The following is an 18,881-nucleotide window of genomic DNA, read 5'->3' as shown; positions in this document are numbered from 1 at the left end:
GTAATATATGATGTTGCTGATAACTCAGGGACTGAAAGAAAAAAAAAAACAACAAAGCAGGCATGATATTGGCATAAAGCACAGTATTTAAAGCTGCTAATATTGGCTCTGTTTTTAAGTGTAAGTGAGAAAATCTGATGTTTGCCAAACTGAGGAAGGTGAAACCAGTAGGGAAAGAATCATCATACTCCAGCTTTAAGAGGATTTTTTAAAATAACACAGTGAAAACTCAAATTATGATTTATTACCTGACAGTATCTTAATGGTATAGAGCACAGTCTAAAACATTTTTCAAAAAGTGATCATTCTTCATTGGTATGTAGCTTTTTATCACTATAATAGTTTTTCTTTACTTACATATGAATTCATAATAACTTTACAGCTTGAAGGAATGTCTAGATGTCATGAGGCCACTGTTGTCAGACCTTCTTCATGATTTAGCTGCTTTGTACCAGGTTAGAGCGGTACAGTAAGCAAGCATATTTTTTCTGGAAGCCAGAGATCTGTATCCTACACATGTAAACATTTTATCTACCTTTGTATGTAAATATAAAACAACTCATGGTTAGCTGCTATTTCAAGTACATATGGTATACATGAGAAGAGTTCTTAAACTTTTCTAGCTATAGGATATACTTGGCACAAAGTTGAAATGGTGCTATTTGTTGTGTGGAGCTTGTTTTGTGCCTACTCCCACCTCACTGACACTTTTATTTTAAGGAATCTCTCATTTCTGACTGCTCTAAGCTGATCCTTATTGCATATCAATATCCCTTATGAAGACAGTTCTCTTATTTTGTAATGTTTTTGTTACTTCGTGATAGTGGGATCACAGTTTAGTTTATTAGCAGTTTTCAGACCCTGGTTATCTATTCATATAGAACTGGTAAGCCTAGTTGGATGAATTTGGGTAATCCATAATTAGATGCTGGATTCTAGAGTTTGTGCCTACCCTACTCCCTTATCCCCAAATAAAAATTAAATACTTTTCTTAAAAGACACCCAGACATCTGGGGTGCCTGGGTGGCTCAGTTGGTTAAGCAGCTGCCCTTGGCTCAGGTCATAATCTCAGGGTCCTGGGATCAAGCCCCACTTTGGGCTCCCAGCTCAGTGGGGAGTCCCTCTCCCTCTCTCCCCCCTGCTCATGCTCTCTCTCTTACTGTCTCTCTCAAATAAATAAATAAAATCTTCAAAAAAAATTTTTAAAAAAAGATACCCAGACAGCTAGCTGTAAAAATAGAAGGCTTTAAAAAGGAAAATGGTACTTTCCCCCTTATCATGGGTAATTTGGAAAATACAGAAAGATACAACGAAAATGAAAAACATATGATTTTTACCATCCAGAGAACTATGGTAAAATTCAAGTGTATGTATTTCTGTTGGTTCCTTTTTCTGTTCATTTTTTTTTTTTTTTGTTATAAGTGAATGTATGTATATTTTTTAAATTACATTGAAATCTATAATAATCAGCTTTTACCCTTTTTTCATAGAATAATCTTATTTTCCTATTCTTTTAAATGTATCTTGAGAACTCCTCTGCCCCCATTTAATGGCTACACAATGTTTCCTTATATGATGCACCATAGTTTAGCTATTTTCTCATTATTGATTGTTTTAGGTTTCTTCCAATTTTTTTGGTTATTATAAATCAATTACGTGATGTTCTTACTTCCTTTTCTCTAGAAAGCAAGGTCATGCTTCCAAAGTGCTTTCTAGAAAGGTCAAGTTTTTCCTTTCATTAGAATAAACAACTAAATGGAAGGCATGACTATTTTTATAGTTATTTAACTCCTCAGAATCAGATATTTACTTCTATGTATATATGTAGGTAGGCCTATCAGATATATAAGTTTTTTGGTGCACTTTGTTGAGGGTTGGTTAAGGAACCATGGCTATTTTATACAGAAGATTGTTGCATCCTTCAGAGATGAACTCATCTTCACTCGAAGGACATTATGAGAACCTGTGACATTGGCAAGACTTGATTTTGATTTTCTTGATCCTTAGTACAATGTTCAGGCAAGGGCCTAGTGTTTATCTATCTTTCCATTTGTTCGTTCATTTGCTCATTCTTTGAGCAAAGCAGCATAAAACATTACCCAAGAGTCCAGATTGTTAGAGTGATGTAAAAGATATCTGAATAGTAAAATCTGGGCCAATAAATTAGTTTCTTTAAACCATCCTACCATAATGCATAATTTTTACAGGAATCTTATTTTTAAATAGAAATCCCTGGAATAAAAAAAAAAAAAAAAAAAAAAAAAAAAAAAAAAAAAAAAAAAAAAAAAGAAATCCCTGGAATGCATCCAATATCATAGGCCATGATCCAAATGTGAGTTATAGTTAATTTGCACAGTAGATGCAATTTATAACTAAAGACCATATATATAGTGGGTGCTCTGATATTCTATGAGCCAGATCTTTGGCTGGGTGCTGTGATACATAGGGATGTACATGGATGCATTCTCTGCCCTAAAGAATGCTAAACAAATGAACTTTTATAAGCTCTGTTGTAGCATCAGAACTGTAAACTAATTACAATGAAAGTGTAGAGGTAGACCTTTATTTTAATTTTTTTAGATTCACTTATTTTAGAGAGAGTGGTTGTCTGTACAAGTGGGCAGAGGAGCAGCAGGAGAGGGAGAGAGAGAGAATCTCCAGCAGACTCCCCTAGAGTGCAGAGCCCTATGAGGTGGGGCTCAAGTGGGGGCTTGATCTCACCACTCTGAGATCATGATCTAACCAAAACCAATAGTCTGATGCTCTGAAACCAAGCAGTAGTCTGATGCTCAAACAACTGAGCCACCTAGGCACCCCTAGAGGAAGATCTTTTTTTAAAAAAAAAATGAATAACACTTGTTTTATCCATACAACATAGTTATCAACTGAAAGAAACATGCTCACTGGAATTTCACACTTTAATAACTGGATAATTCTGTGTTTTAATATGACACTGTACTTTTCCTTACGTTATGCCTTTTTCTTCTGTTTTCTACCTTCTCCCCGCACCCTTCATTTTGTTAAGCTGGTGAACTTAATTTGCAACTGTTCAATAAATTGACAAATCCCTGTAATAGAAAGTTTTAGACAGTGACTTAGATACAAATATAAGGCACTTGTTTAGCAAGCTTTTCCAAAAAATGGTCCTTGTACTTTGGTGAAAGCTTAGTTTATATTTCCTCGAGATAATTTTTAATGCTTACTTTCTAAAAACATTTTTATTAACCAAATATTTAGTGAGGCTGTATTGTTGAAGGAGTCATAGTAATCAGTCATGTATGAAGGATTGAAGCTAATTAAGAGTTGAAGTTGATACATATGAATAATGGGCAGTGTGGTCTTTGTGGCTCTTAACAGCTTACTATTCAAAAACTACAGATAGATGGAAAATCATTTGTGAAGTTGGTGTTTGGATAAAAGTGTGTTTTTATGTAACCTGATGGTGTTATCTTGGACAGACAAGACATTAGATGATGGCAAGTATATTATAAAGATATATAAAGTAATAAGCAATAAGATTGCCAAGAACTGACTAGAATATTCTTGTTTTTAGTGTAACCTTATTTCTAAAACTCTCGTCATGAATGCTGTCTTTCTTGTAGAAAAGAATATAATTTTGTTTAATTTTTCTTCTTGGGAACTTATTAATCCATCATGTTTTTAAATGGTACCTGTTCTGGGCTTGGTCATTTGATAAATGATATGCAAGCCTAGAAAAGAAAAGTATGACGTCTTCATGGGCAGAGGAAATCATAGGCATAGAAGTAGCATTATAACATATGCTCGAGGATCAGTGTGGAAAATAACATACTCAAGGAGATAGGTAGATAGATAGATAGATAGATAGAATAATCCTGAAAATTAAAGTCTGGCAAAACCTGAAAACCTAAGAGGAATTTGGGCTCTATGTGACAGGTACTAGAAAACCATAGTGAAGAAGTTACTTACTAGACTAGAGTTTGTGGTGTATATTATGGAATAGGAACAAATAAGATCAAGTAGGTAGATTTAAGGATCGGGTCATGTAGGATTGTGAAATCTAAGAGGGAAAGTTAGATCTAGATCAAATAGGGATTAGGAAAGTTTGTTTTGTTTTAAAGTAATCTCTATCCAGAATAGGGCTCAAATTTACAACCCCAAGAGTCATATGCTATACTAACTGAGTCAACCAGTAGCCCTGGGCAGGTTTTTGACCAGTTTTACATTGGGTTCTTGACATGATCAAACTGGTTTTTGTTTTTTTTTTAAAGATTTTATTTATTTATTTGACAGAGAGAAATCACAAGTAGATGGAGAGGCAGGCAGAGAGAGAGAGGGAAGCAGGCTCCCCGCTGAGCAGAGAGCCCGATGCGGGACTCGATCCCAGGACCCCGAGATCACGACCCGAGCCGAAGGCAGCGGCTCAACCCACTGAGCCACCCAGGCGCCCCCAAACTGGTTTTTTAAAAAGAATGTTTCGGGGGTGCCTGGGTGGCTCAGTTGGTTAAGCAACTGCCTTTGGCTCAGGTCATGATCCTGGAGTCCCGGGATCGAGTCCCACATCTGGCTCCTTGCTCGGCGGGGAGTCTGCTTCTCCTGCTGACCTCTCTACTCTCATGCTCTCTCTCTCTCTCAAATAAATAAAATCTTTAAAAAAAATAAAAAGAAAAAGAATGTTTGATATAGCAGGAGCATGAGAGCTGTTTGTATGATACAGAAACTTGAAATAGGGAGAAAATATGGGAAGCCAAAAGAGAAGAGGGTCTGTTGACATTGATAACATTTTGAAAGAACACCTAAGTTGATGACAAATCGAGTTTGTTCATATACTCACTGAACAACTGTTACTGAGTAATTCCTATACAGTCTGTGATAAACCCTGAGGAATTAGGGATGCAAAAAGATAGAGTTTGGAGCTCCAGGGGCTTTCACAAAGCAAGATTTGCACCAGGATTTCTAACTGCGACAATCAGAAGAGTATAGGGTACAAATTTGATAGGTATAAGAGAAGTAGGTTGTGGAAGGATGTAAGGAAGATGTTTGGATCAGTAGATGTAGATCTACTGAATAGATCTTAATTGTTGAAAATATAGATCCATTCATAAAAATATGTAAATTGGAGTTTCATCCTCATACTCTTCCGAGTGCTACAGATCACAAGAGCATGTGTTTAATTTGTGCCTTGGCCTATGAGTGTTTGGTTTTTTTTAAATCACATAAATATAAATGGCTTACTTTCATAAATTTTCTGTACAGTCTAAAGTTATGTGGTTTTGTTAAGTATTTACCTCTTTTTAATGTTCTTTTTTGAAGAGTTTTTGCATCACACTAGTCAAATAAATATAATACTGGGTTTGGGGAAATTTTTGTCGTGGAAGGCAGATTTTTATTTGTGTCAATTAACTAGTCAGGGGAGGAATATTGACAGGGAAACTGATAGTGATATTTTAGATTTTGATTTTGGTGTACAGGTTTTCAAATTCCCAAAAAGATGATTGCTGTAAAAGTTAATTCTTAATAGTCTCTCATTCTGGGACAGCTTCTGCTTACTGTTCCAAGCCTTCATTTTCATCCTCACGACAACTTTTGTGTCATCTGAGAATGACATTAATACATGTATTAATTATATACAGCATAAACAGAAATAACCAAATATCACTAGTCCTTAACTCAGGCCTCCTTTTCTCCCCCCTCTCTAAGGAACAACTACCAAAATCACTACAATCCCAATGACTTCCAAGCCTAATGTGATTGTTGTGCAAAAGACTACAGGAAAAGGAACGACTATTCAAGGCCTCCCGGGCAAAAACGTTGTCACAACATTGCTAAATGCTGGAGTAAGTAAGAGCTTGTACTGCAGACTGAGCGAATCCACTGAGGATTTTAAAGACCAGCTATATAAATATTTGCCTAAGGACTTCAGAACCCCACAATGGCCTGTATGGTTTGATTTACCACTACTGTGATGTAATAACTGTTAAAATACCACCAACTGATGCCGTTTTTCACAGTAATTTCTAAAACATGTTGCTCATAGCTAAATTGCTTATGACCATGATTTAGATGCTTAGCTTAGTCTAGATGGAGGATTCCACTGGCTTAACTACAGGGAGACCTCTGTTAGAGGACAGTTTTATTCCTGCCTCTGGCCAGTAGACACAAGCATAGTATTAGCCCAGGCTGGGCAAAGTGAAATATTTGGAATGAAGAAAATTAATTGACAGGAATTTACTTTCATAATTAACTGCTTCATTTGTAGTTGTGAAGGCAGTTGTGCAGAAGTTTGGGGTTAGACAAACCTGGGCTTTGTCTCGTAGTATCGTAGTTGTTTGACCTTGGCAAATTTACTCAACTTCTGTCATCCTTAATTTCCTCATTTATAAGTTGGGGATGATGATCTTTACCACTGAGTTTGTTCAGTAACTGGTAGCTATTTTGAAAATGCTTAGAACAGTGCCTCGTGTGTAGGAAGTCCTAAATAAGTAGGTTTTTTTCTTACTGTTGTTACTCTTGGTACTTAACTATTTAGGCTTGGTAATGTCCTGACTTTGCTAGAAAAAAAAATGCTGTACTTCATTTTAGTAGATTTTGAGTATCTATCTTGAGTAGATCTTGAGTAGGCATCACAATCTTTATAATGTTGGCATTAGATCTTTTCATCATGTGGGAAAACATAGCCTGAGTTTACACGGTAAGCCAAAATAAAGCCTGGATTAGAATTCCTATTTTCAGAACCCTTTTATAGTCTGGTTTACAGTTTCATAGAATTTGATATGTAAGAGGGGATGCCATGTACCCAAAGTCCTGTGGTCATATACAGCAAAGAGTTGTGTATGAATCCTAGCTGCTAGGTATATCTAACGCAGGAGTTTGACTCAGGAAATACTAGTAAAATAGAGCAGAGCATAAGACTACACATATGTATATGCATCTGTACTCAACAGCTTGTTTACGTGGGCATGTCTACACATCAAAAGAGCCTCTTCAAATAGCCTGCTAGTTGGTTTTGATAGGCTTTGAATGAGTCATTATACTTGGACAGGGCCCATTAAGCTATTTGATAGGTAGGCATGCCCACTTGCAAGCTAATGGCTCTTGGCGTATGAACTAGAGCTCCTTCCAAAGCTGCTGCTGTGAACGGTGTGTTTGTATTAAAATAAGTAATAACAGCAGTGATAGACACTTCATATCTCCCTAAGATAACTATCTCCCTTACAGCAAATAGTTAAACTTGTGATTTTTATAATCCTATTTAGCTCTAAATTCAGAGTAATTACCTTCTGCCAGCTCACGTGGGTACTTTGTTCTTACTGGCTGCTAAATTTAGATGGCCATACATTCAGATGATGATGACTAAAAGTTAAAAACCAATTAAGGTAAAAATTTTTCTTTTCAGTTTTATGATTTTAACTTTAAGAATGAATTATTTAGTAAAATCACCGTTTTTGAATTTTAACTCAAGTGTTGACTCTATAAATGACAGAAGGTACTTAAGAATAGAGCAGACAAAAGTGAAAAAATGGTGAAAAGTTAATGGGCTTAAGCTCTTTAGTTAATAGACTAAAGTGATATTAGTAACATACTAATAATAAAACGTGGGAAATGATCTAGGTTTGTTTTCTGTATTTTCCCGTATAACCTCAGAACATTTGTTAATATCTGATTTCATCTCTTGCCCATTCTTTTTTGCATAGAGATTGCTGTGTGTCCTTATAATTTTGTATTTGGGGAGCTTATTTTATTTGTAGGTATCCATTTAGCTATTGGTATAATGCATAATAATTTCTTATTGTATTAATGTCTATTTTGGCTAAATTAGAAAATAAAGGTAATGTTTATTTTACCCAAAATAAAATTTGGGTAAATTAGAAAATAAAGGGGGAGACTTATAATCCCAACTCTTAGAGATAGCTGTTGTTAACATTTTAGTATATATTCTTATGTAATTTCCTGACTATTTTAATGTATGTATTTTATGAATGTGACATGGTAGTAAATATTCTTATGTGAGATAATTTTTAAAATACACTTGTCAAGAAATAAGTTATGCTTTCTTTGGACCAAAAGTTGGGCAGATGACTTTTAGGACTGTCTCAACTATGTCTAGGATTTTTGGTCACCTGAAAACATTGTACTTTGCTTTTTAATTTACAGTCCTCTCCTGATCATCCTGGTAAAACCTTGCTGTGTGATTTTTCAATAAAAGGATTTTTTAGTTTTTGTCATTTAAATACATATAAGTCTCATATATTCACTGACTTTAATTTAGGGAGAAAAAACTATTCAGACGGTGCCAACAGGAGCAAAGCCAGCCATTATCACTGCTACAAGACCCATCACCAAAATGATTGTAACTCAACCAAAAGGAATAGGTTCCACAGTTCAACCAGCAGCTAAAATCATCCCGACGAAAATTGTTTATGGGCAGCAAGGGAAAACACAGGTATGCTATAAGAAATGGTGGCTTTTGGGGCCCCTGGGTGGCTCAGTGGGTTAAAGCCTCTGCCTTTGGCTCAGGTCATGATCCCAGGGTCCTGGGATCGAGCTCCACATCGGGCTCTCTGCTCAGTAGGGAGCCTGCTTCCCCCCATCCCGACGCCTGCCTCTCTGCCTACTTGTGATCTCTGTCTGTCAAATAAATAAATAAAATCTTAAAAAAAAAAAGATACAGTGTTTTTTCTTGGCTCTGGCATATTTCAAATTCCTAAAATTCCATGCTAGAAATTTGAATGAGAAGATCAATATAATCTTTTAAAAGATCCGATTGTTAAGTTATGACCAAATGTGCTTAATCATCTGTTTTCAAAACCTGTGTTTCTCTCTTCAGTACTTTTTTTGGGAGGGGGGTATCTAAATATTTATGCCACGTCATGAGCAAAGTTTGGGGAAATGAACACCCTTGGAATAAAATCTGCTGAAGGGATATATTGTTATTTGAGAAGTAGATGCTTGAGGCACAGTGGTAGTTATTTGGAATCTCTCAGAAACAAGTATTTTTTATAAGCTGGTATGGCTTTTGAAAGCATTTTAAATACTTACAAAATTTGTTTTACTTGAAACCTAAGTGATAGAGTAGCTAGAGATCTGTTCATTTTTCAAGCAATAGAAGATAAGGGAATTTTTCTGGAAATTTGCCTAGAAAATTGAGGCTAAGGATTTAATCTTATGTTGCTAGACTACTATTTATTTTATAAAGTTCCTACTTTAAATTCTTTATGAGAACAGCAAAGGAAGTAATGTCAACTTTGGTTGAGAAATGTTATCCTAGAATTCTTGTAAAAGGTTTTATTTTACTTTAGTAATTTGCCTTTAGGATCAATTCCCTTAGAATGATAGTGAAGTAGTATACACATTTAAACAAACAAGTTTTGTGATTAGAGATAAGTCCAAATTGCCTTTAAGTTTTAACTGGTAATAATCCTCATTTGCTCCATCATTTGCATCATAGAATAACCCATGTTTTCATTCTTGAATTCTTGGAAATGGGTGAATTAGTGGCGTCAAAATAGGTTTCGAATCTTACATATTGGAGAAATAAAAACTAAATGTGCTCAGTCAACATTTTTATTCTAGGCACCCAACTGAAGTCAGCTCCTAGAGTTCAGATTTTGAAGTGGAATGGTTCAGTTTGAAATCTTTCTCCCATTTCACTTATTTTAATGTCTGTGGTTTTGACCTTTGCCAGGAATTGATCTACCACATGTGTCATAATTGCTTCAAATAACAGTTGTCTAAGTCAGTAGTGTTCTGGGGATCTTTCGAAGATGACTTAGGTCCCCACCATTTTGTGCAGTTTTCTCAATTAGGAATTTCATTTGGTTGTTAATGAAAAGAAACCTGAAGAAAAGTGGCTTATACAAATAAAGTTTTATTTTTATTATGTTAATAATAATGTGTTAATTATTTTATGATGCTAATAAATGTTCAGAGGGAGAAAATTCTAGACTATTCTTGTGGCATTGGGAATCCAGGCTCCTTGTGTCTTTCTCTTCTGCTGTCCATAGTGTGTGGCTGTCTTTCTACTATATAGCCCACACAGATTGTAAAATGACTTCTGAGGTCATCATAGGCAAGAAAAAACAGGGGAGAGCCTCTTGTCAAAATTGTGGCTGTTGCAGTCTGGCATGTACCACTTAAAATCTTGTATGTGGCTTGACTCTGATTTGTTCATAGATTGAATTAGTCTTTGATGGACAGTGTTGTGCCCAAAGCATAATAAATATACAGAATGCAGCTTCCCATGTCAGGAAAAATTCTTCATGACTTGAAGTTTGGCATTTTAAATAGTGTTCTAAAATTTAAGCTGGGTGTATTTCTGATTTTCTTCTAGGTTCTAATTAAACCCAAACCAGTGACATTTCAGGCCACAGTTGTTAGTGAACAGACAAGGCAACTGGTCACAGAAACATTACAGCAAGCATCTAGGGTGGCAGAAGCTGGTAATTCATCTATTCAAGAGGGAAAAGAAGACCCACAGAGTTATACAGACAGTAGTTCCTCTTCTACAGAGTCCTCCCAAAGTTCCCAAGGTAAGATGCATTTTACTTCTGATTTATGTAATTGCTTCTGACATAGTGCCCCAGTACCAAAATAGTTGAATCTAGGGGTTTCAAACAAACATGTATGGTTTGCTTTGTTGATTCTTTTGATTTTATTTTCCGTTGTTTGATATGTAATCAGTGAGCTGAAGTTTTGTTTTTGATAAGATTTAACCATTCTTTCCTGTGTAGCTTATGTTCATCAAATAATTGGTAAACTTTAGATGGTGATTTTGGCAGGTAGGTGTTAACCAAACTTGAATAATGCTGTGGTTCTTCTTGTTTCCTTTTGGGTAGTAAGAGAAGTAAGTGGGCAAGAAAGCAAATGTATCTTTTGAATGGTTACTGTTGAACCTTGAGAAAGAATCAGGGTGGCCAGAGGTGGGCCATAACTGAGCTATAAGTAGAGTGACCATACGTTGCAGTTTGCAGAGAACAAGTCCTGGTTTATATCTGTTCCAGCATAACTATTAATAGCATTCCTTTTCACTCTCAAAGTATCCCAATTTACATGATACTGTATGGTTGTCCTAATTATAAGGAAGGAGCAATGAAGCCAGACTCTATAGTAGGGAAGCTCTTTATCCTCATTGTTGTTTTAATTATGTAGTTTGTCTAGAATATCTCTTGAAATAAATTCTTAATCATAAGCTCTGAAACCTACAAATCTAGTACTAATGTTTGTCAGTTACCTTAACCACACCCTTATTGTCAGATGGTAGGTATATTTATGCCTATGCTTGCTTATATGCTCCAATGCATCTACTAAGCAAAGCTGTTTATCTTCCCTTGATCATTCCTCACTCACTCCATTCCCTCTCCTTACCCCCCTATTATTTTTTCTGGAGTGCTTTCTGAACATTTCACTTTTCTAATGCAGATTCTTCATCTTATGCACTTTTATTATTCTAATTGTTTAGCAGAGTCTTTCCAGATTAATGGGAAGTTCAGATTGCTTACAGGGTTCAAATTCCTGATTAGTCCATTAATTGAATTTGACATTTATATATATGTTTTTTATGCTATATATTAAGTATTATCCTAGGCCCTATAAATGTTGAGTAAAATGTAATTTTTGTTAAAATCTAGAATAGGAGATTTAAAAATACACGTACAACTTCAGTATGAGTATAATAAGTTTATTAGTAACAAATAAAAATGACAAAGGCTAAATATTCACACTCCAGTGAGGAGAGAATAAGAAAGCTTCTTGAGGACATAGCATTTGAAGTGGTCTTTGAAAACTTTTCAGTTAAAAATAAATAAAACTGTTGATTTTAACAAACAACATGACACTCATTTTAGAGAGTGGATAATTTTCTTCAGCATATTATCAATGTTAGTAATATTTTCTGGATCAATTTACTGAGAAGATTCAGTTTATCATTCTGTATTTATTATGAATCAGTCTTTGTACAAGTTACAATGGAGTGATGCCTGTTCTGTTTCATTTGATCTTTATTTCATAATGATTTGCTATTTAAAGATTCCATTCTTTCTTCCACACATCAGCTGTATTTTTCTCTTTTACTTTTTAGTCTCTGGTTCCTTGAATAATACATGTCATTTTTTTCCTTGAGAAATATTTTTATAGAGGACAGGTAAAATGTTTAGCTTATGAGTTGGTCCTAATAGGGGGGCATGAACAGTAGATGTTTTTATATCTATAATCTCAGGTTATCTTATGAAATTTCAAGTCTTTTCCTAAGGAAGCTGTAAGCCAGTCTTTAGTTCCCAAACATGCCATTTCATTAGGCAGTCTTAAGTGTTCATTCTAAGAATGGGACAGAAGTTTGGATATTTTTGGAAGTGATTGAGTGGAAGGTTTTCTGCTTTTCAATCTATTATACATCTGTTTCATCTGTTTTTATTTATTTGTCATGTATCATTACATATTATTTTTAAAATATTCTGTAATACAGAAAAAGTTAACAATTCGGAATACATATATCTAGATTATAAAGCCAGTTTTTATCATCCTTATCCCACTCATATCTTTGTATAGCTCCTTAGTGCATTCTCACAATGACTAATGATCTATATGCTGTGATTTAAAGAGAAAGGGATAGATTTTGGTTAGTCTAAGATCATGCAAAGTATATGAGGGTTGTACCTGTTGGGAATGTAAGCATTACATAGCAGTTCATTTTTTCCTTTATATTTTTTTGTAGTTTTTGCCACTCCCTCACCTTTGGTAACTTTTTCTTTTAATGTAATTTCAAACTTTCAAGAAACTTGCAAGAAGAGTTAAATTAAAAAGAGAGAAATATTAAAGATTTTTTTTTTAAAGATTTCATTTATTTATTTATTTGACAGAGATCACAGACAGGCAGGTAGAGAGAGAGAGGAAGGGAAGCAGGCTCCCCGCTGAGCAGAGAGCCCAATGCAGGGCTCAATCCCAGGACCCCGGGATCACGACCTGAGCCAAAGGCAGAGGCTTTAACCCACTGAGCCACTCAGGCACCCCTTAAAGATTTCTTTATTTAAATTTTGTTTATTTCCAGTAGGTTTAAGGTGGATTAGTGGATTATGTGAAGTGAAATGGAAGGGAGCAAGGAGAGAAAACCAAGGGTAGGGATTTAAGATGGAACAGGGTATGAGGCAGATACAAAAATGCATCGTATAAAGACATTGCTTTAAGGAGGCCACAAATTGGTTTCTAGGATGATTTTTCCAAAAGCTTTATGATCTTGGTAGATCATGGTGAGAGTGGGTTATCCAGGTTAAGCAAATCTAGGTTAAGCAAAACATACTTATTGCAAAACTTTCCAGAGCTATTATGTGTTAATATATATTGTGAAAGATGAATAGAAGAGTATATAATGTAAACTGCTCCCCAACTTTTTTGACCTTAGAACCCATCTTTTATAGAACATCTTTAGGAACTAATGTTCTCTGAAACATTTTGAGTGATGTTGTCTAGGCAGTTTAATACAACGAAGGACTAGGGCTTTATGACAGTACTTCAGTGGAAAAATACTACATCATAGAAGGGACATAGACATCTTGGGTTTAGTGTTGTGTTTTTGTTTGTTTGTTTGCTTGTTCATTTGTTTTTTGTCAGAGAGAGAGAGCACAAGCAAGCAGAGTGGCAGGCAGAGGCAGAGACAGAAGCAGGCTCCTGCTAAGCAAGGAACCCAATGTGGGACTCGATCCCAGGACCCTGGGATCATGACCTGAGCTGAAGGCAACCGCTTAACCAGCTGTGCCACCCAGGCATCCCCTGGGTTTAGTTTAGAAAGGGTGTTTTAGATGAGTAAGGCATCTGGGAATCATTTTATGTGAGAAAGTGTTGTTGGAAACAGGACATTTATTATGGAGAAGAGAAGATGAGGATTGGTTTGGGCACACTGGGAGCTGTCAGTTTTCTTGACTGTGACATGCAAGAGGGAAAAGAGTTGGCCTTTGTGGCTACATGGGTGGAAACTAGAACCATTGGGTAGAAGTCACAGGAAACCCTGCCCATTTAAGAAAATTTTCTAATTGTCATAACTGCAGAAATGGGAGGAAACTATCTTAGAAAGTAGTGAGCTTTCTGGTGTTGCAGTTCCTGGATTGGGATACTGTGAAGATTTTAGTATAGGATTGCTGATAGCGTGAAATGAACTTTTAGATCCCTGCTAGCTGAGAGGTCTGAACTTTTCCATGAAAATGTGATATGGGCCTTTTATGGTAAAGTTACAGGAGACATTCTTTCATAGAGATTCCTGATCTGTCCTTGCATATAACAGTACAGTGTGTATTTCTGGTACCTAACATGTAATAGACATCCAGTAAATATTTGCTAAGTGACCTGGGGGGAAAGATACCTGAGGGTTAGCAGACCATCATCCTCAAGACAGATAGGGGAAGTCTATGGTGCTGCTGTGAGATCATATTCTTGATGTCTCTGTCATTGCATTCTGACCTCATTCTCAGACTTAATAGGCAATAGATTTATCTAGTCTAAGAATAAAAGCCAAAGTAAAGAGGAAAATCACTTAAGGATTGGTTTCTACATTGAGATATGTAGAAACTTTGTCACAGCTCTTGGGGTTGCTGCAGCGATACTGTGCAATGATCAGCTACTTTTTGAGTATGGGCAGAAAGAGTGAAGAATCTCTGGCTCCTACAGGATAACGTTATTTGGGGTGATAGGTGCTCCCTTGCAGAGATTTGTTTTCTTTTTTTAGTCTCTTTCTACCTTATCTCTCTGCAAATGTTATCCTTGCTTTATTCTGGATATTTAATGAATATACAGAATTGAGTTGCAAACATTCTTTGCCATGGGTCCTCTCACCTACCCAAACGGGTGCTTACATCATTGTGAGAATTTCTTAAATGTGAGAACTTGGGTTTTATAAAAAGAATTATTTCCTAATAAAATTACTTTTCTTAAGGGTAAGTTCTGTTTGTCTACTTATAACGAGTAAGGAAAAACCGTAGTATGCATCACATGACATTTCGTATTGAAGGATAGTGTCCCATAGCTATCTAGAATTTGGGGAGAAGTTTAATGGAAATTATACACCCCTGGTGTGTTGTATAGTCTTCCTGGTATTTGGGTAATTGGGGATGCAGTTTGTTAATGGTAATTAAAAATTCCATGTCTATTATATATCGATTTTTCTTTGGGAAGGCTGTTTTTTTGCTTGTTTTGTTTTTTAAGAGTCATTTCACCTCCCCAACCTTTTTCAACAACTTTGTGGTGTTCAAAAATAAAACGTTCAAAGAAGGTGAACTTACACTGAATTTATTCTTGTTTCTTTTTTTTGGAAGGGGGCTACATTAATTCTTTTAATTCTTCTACAGTGCTTTCACTGACTAATCCAAATCAAAACAGTCTTTTTCTTTCCATGTATTTGTCTTGTTTGCCCTAGTCATTTGATTTTACCCAAGAATACAAAGCTATATGTGTGTTTATTTTATTCTCCTCCATTGTAATTTAAACTTGGGAGTGGGATCCAACATAATTTTTGTCCTCTGTGGAATCCTGACAAAGGAGCAATAGTCTAGTCCAACCTGCTTATTCTGTAGATGGAAAACTCAGTAATTTTTTGCTTGTTCTAATGCGCATTTAGTATTCACATGCCTACTTTCATTGTATAAATATAATAAACCTTGGAGTTATGCCTCTAATTTATTTTGAAACTGATAAGAGTCTCAGAATCAAGAACTTTTAAGAAACAACAATAATAACATTTCTACTGTCCTTCGTAGTTTATGGAGCTCTTTTACATGTATTATTTCATTATATCCTCAGAATTCCTGTGAGGCAGAGAGGTAATTTTATCATTGTCATTTTAGAAATAATGGCACTAAAACCTAAAGGCTCTTCTGTGAAGAATTGCTAGAGCTGGGACTGTAACCTAAGACATTGAACTCCATATGTTATATGTGTCCTATTAAATCATCCTGTTTCTAGATCATTTATCCATTCTTGTTGTTGGTGGACAGGATTTATTTCCAGCAATTCAGCCATCCAGTAAGTGTTGACTGGATGCTCAGGTTGTAATACAGAGCACATTTTCAGGTGCACTGGGGAAAATAAGACTCCTACAGTATTTTGCTCTTATTACACACAAACATGCCTCTACTTACACAAATGCACACCTATTTATTATAGCAATTACCACATTAAATTGTAATTTGTCTTTTTACATGTCTGTCTCTCCAGCCAGATTATGTGCTTCTTGAGCATCCTCTGATTATTCCGTAAGCTCCTTTATATCCTCAGTGCCAATATAGACTCCTGCTTATAGGTGCCTAGTTTGTTGAATCAGTGTATAGGAGTGAATGAGTGAGTGAATACAGACACGAAAGATATTATGCCCTCTGGGGGCTTACAGTCTTATTGGGGAGATAAAGCATGAAGTTTACAGTAAATACAAAGATTTTGTTTTTTTTTTTTAAGAGAAACTTTGTTTATAGGGTTTTTTTTTTTTAACTAATATAAAACAGATTCCCAGCCTGTAGTTCATGTAATTGCTTCCCGGCGTCAGGATTGGTCAGAACATGAGATTGCAATGGAGACTAGTCCCACCATAATTTATCAGGATGTATCCAGTGAATCACAATCAGCTACTTCAACAATCAAAGCTCTGTTAGAACTCCAACAGACAACAGGTATGAATTCACATGCTCAATTGAATGAAGCATGTTTTCTCTAGAGATGGGTTGTGCTAAAATACTACCACTGTTATATTTTCTTTGTTATTATTTGAGCACATTTCCCCCCTCTGGACTGGCCTATAGTCATTGCTGCAATCTGTTTGCTTGTCAGTTCAGTAAGAATACTTAATTCAGTTCAGTAAGAATACTGCCCAGGAATACTGAAGGATAGGCTAGTCAGGGAGAAAAAAAGGGCAGAACTCTTTCATTTCTGTCTCCTGCTTAAAAGGGCAGTCCTTGTAGCCTTTTGTCACCAGAAGGCAGTAGTTTCTATCATTTCTTAGCACAAGGGTAGATCCAGTATAGCTGCTAGTTCTATGTAAGAATAATAGTAGGAAGCAGACTGAAGAGCCCAGCCCCTGCCATCCTCCTCGATACGGGTTGGGCAGTTTTGTGGACATAAAACACCATTAATAGCCCTTGCTAGCATTCTAATTGGTTTTATCTTTCTAGTTCATTGTATAATTTAACCACTTGAGCTTCCATGCAAAGCCATCCTTAATTTAACAAGATCATATCAGTATTTCTGGTTATTTAAATATCTTCAATAAACTCCAGGCAAAACCTCTATCAGTTATACCAACTTACCTGTTACAGTAAGTCAAAGATTATTAGGTTACTAAAGGGACCTTAGCAATGATCTCATCCAACCTTCATTTTATGCATAAATAAACTGAGATCCAAACATGTTACCTAGTAGGCTAGTGGCAGAGCAAGACTCCGTGTCTTTTGATTCTGAATTCAGTGTCTACTCTACTTTTGGGGTGACTGTGATATTATTTTGGTTTTGTTTTGCTTTCTTTGTTTAAATGATTAGCTTGATTTTGTCACATTAAACTTCATGGGAATGATCTGAATGATTTTCAGTGGACTTAGTTACTGGTAACTATTTGCCATAACACCCACTTTACACTAGCCAAAGAATACTAGCATTTAGTATCTTTGTTTAATCTTTCTATTGGTGTTATTTTTGGCCTTAGGTACTTCTTCAGCTTCTTGTCTTTGACATACTCAGCCATTTGCATTAATGTCTTGTAAGGGTAGAAACCGAATGAGTAGATTTTATAGAAAAAGTGTTAAGATAGAAAGTAAATTTATTCATGGAACCCATTCTTGTTTCCAGGCCATTCCATAAAACATTTTTGTAGGAACAGAGAAACACTGAAAATTTTTATTCTTTAAGAGTCGTTGAAGACTTAGTAAATTTCTTTGAAGATTATCTTGAATTTTTAATAGATCAAATTAAACCGGTCATTGTATTGTGCTATTCTGGGTAGGTCTGCCCTAGAGCAAATCATGGTGTATACTGCTTATTCACCCTTTGTTTTCAGGTTGGTGAACTCAAGAAAACCAGGGACTACCTTGAAGAAGGGTAAAGGAAATGTTCTAAGAGAACTGTGTATAAGAGAAACAGATTATTTGGCCTAGTCATAGTAGGGGGGAATTTTAGTCTGAATGCTAATGAGTTCTTCTTGCCAGGCTGCTGGGTGTGGCTGTACAAGTTGTGCATTCTACAACCATACATAGCAGTCTGCTTTTTTTCTTTTCAATTCACTATTTCCTTAGTCACTGCCAGTATAGCACCCCAGAGGTCTGGTTCATACTCCCATGGACAACTCTGGTTTTGATACTTGTTTGTAATAAAAGTTAACTTTTCCCCTGACTTTTTTATGCAGTAAAGGAAAAATTGGAATCTAAACCAAGACAACCCACTATTGACTTGAGTCAGATGGCAGTGCCTATTCAGATGACCCAGGAAAAGAGACATTCTCCTGAGAGTCCATCCATTGCTGTGGTAGAGTCAGAACTAGTTGCTGAATACATCACTACTGGTAGGTGTCCTTGTAAAAAGTAGTATTAAGGTAGGAGAGCTACCTTTCTGGATTTATGGGATGGTTGTTTGGGGGAGAATATAGTTTTTATATTTCTAGATCTTTTCCAATTTGGTCTGAGAGTACATTCACATTGTCCTTGGGACTTACCCTATCATTAATGACAAGGGGGAAAAAAGCAATTGGTTGTTGCAAACTGCAAATAATAAAGAATTGAAGGTGGCCGTAAATGAAATCTGTGGTTATAAGGTGACAGCTGTAAAGAGGATAAAATACCTTTTATGTAAGGATAGATATTCTGATGCATCTGAATTTTCTAGTTTGGGGGGAGGGGATGTGGGTCAAGGGAGAAAGAAGGTATAAAACCCAATGCTTTTTTAGC

The 18,881-nt window shown here is 35.9% G+C and overlaps 1 protein-coding gene across 13 annotated transcripts in view; it reads left to right on the top strand.

Annotated features, from left to right (window-relative positions):
* The window catches only part of EMSY (EMSY transcriptional repressor, BRCA2 interacting), an 85,081-nt gene that overhangs the window by 53,571 nt on the left and 12,629 nt on the right, over positions 1–18,881 (top strand). For 12 of the 13 annotated variants that reach the window (XM_044258495.1, XM_044258489.1, XM_044258493.1 and 9 more), the window contains 5 exons: positions 5,680–5,816; positions 8,249–8,422; positions 10,310–10,508; positions 16,458–16,622; positions 18,344–18,499. In XM_044258495.1, the coding sequence (XP_044114430.1) occupies positions 5,680–5,816; positions 8,249–8,422; positions 10,310–10,508; positions 16,458–16,622; positions 18,344–18,499 (831 nt within the window). The remainder of the gene's footprint in view (positions 1–5,679; positions 5,817–8,248; positions 8,423–10,309; positions 10,509–16,457; positions 16,623–18,343; positions 18,500–18,881) is intronic. The other variant, XM_044258492.1, reaches the window with a different exon arrangement.

Source organism: Neovison vison, chromosome 7, assembly GCF_020171115.1.
Source record: "Neovison vison isolate M4711 chromosome 7, ASM_NN_V1, whole genome shotgun sequence".
In the NCBI taxonomy this organism is placed as follows: domain Eukaryota; kingdom Metazoa; phylum Chordata; class Mammalia; order Carnivora; family Mustelidae; genus Neogale; species Neogale vison.
Note: the sequence above shows the minus strand (reverse complement) of the source record. Positions and strands in the feature narration are given on the sequence as shown.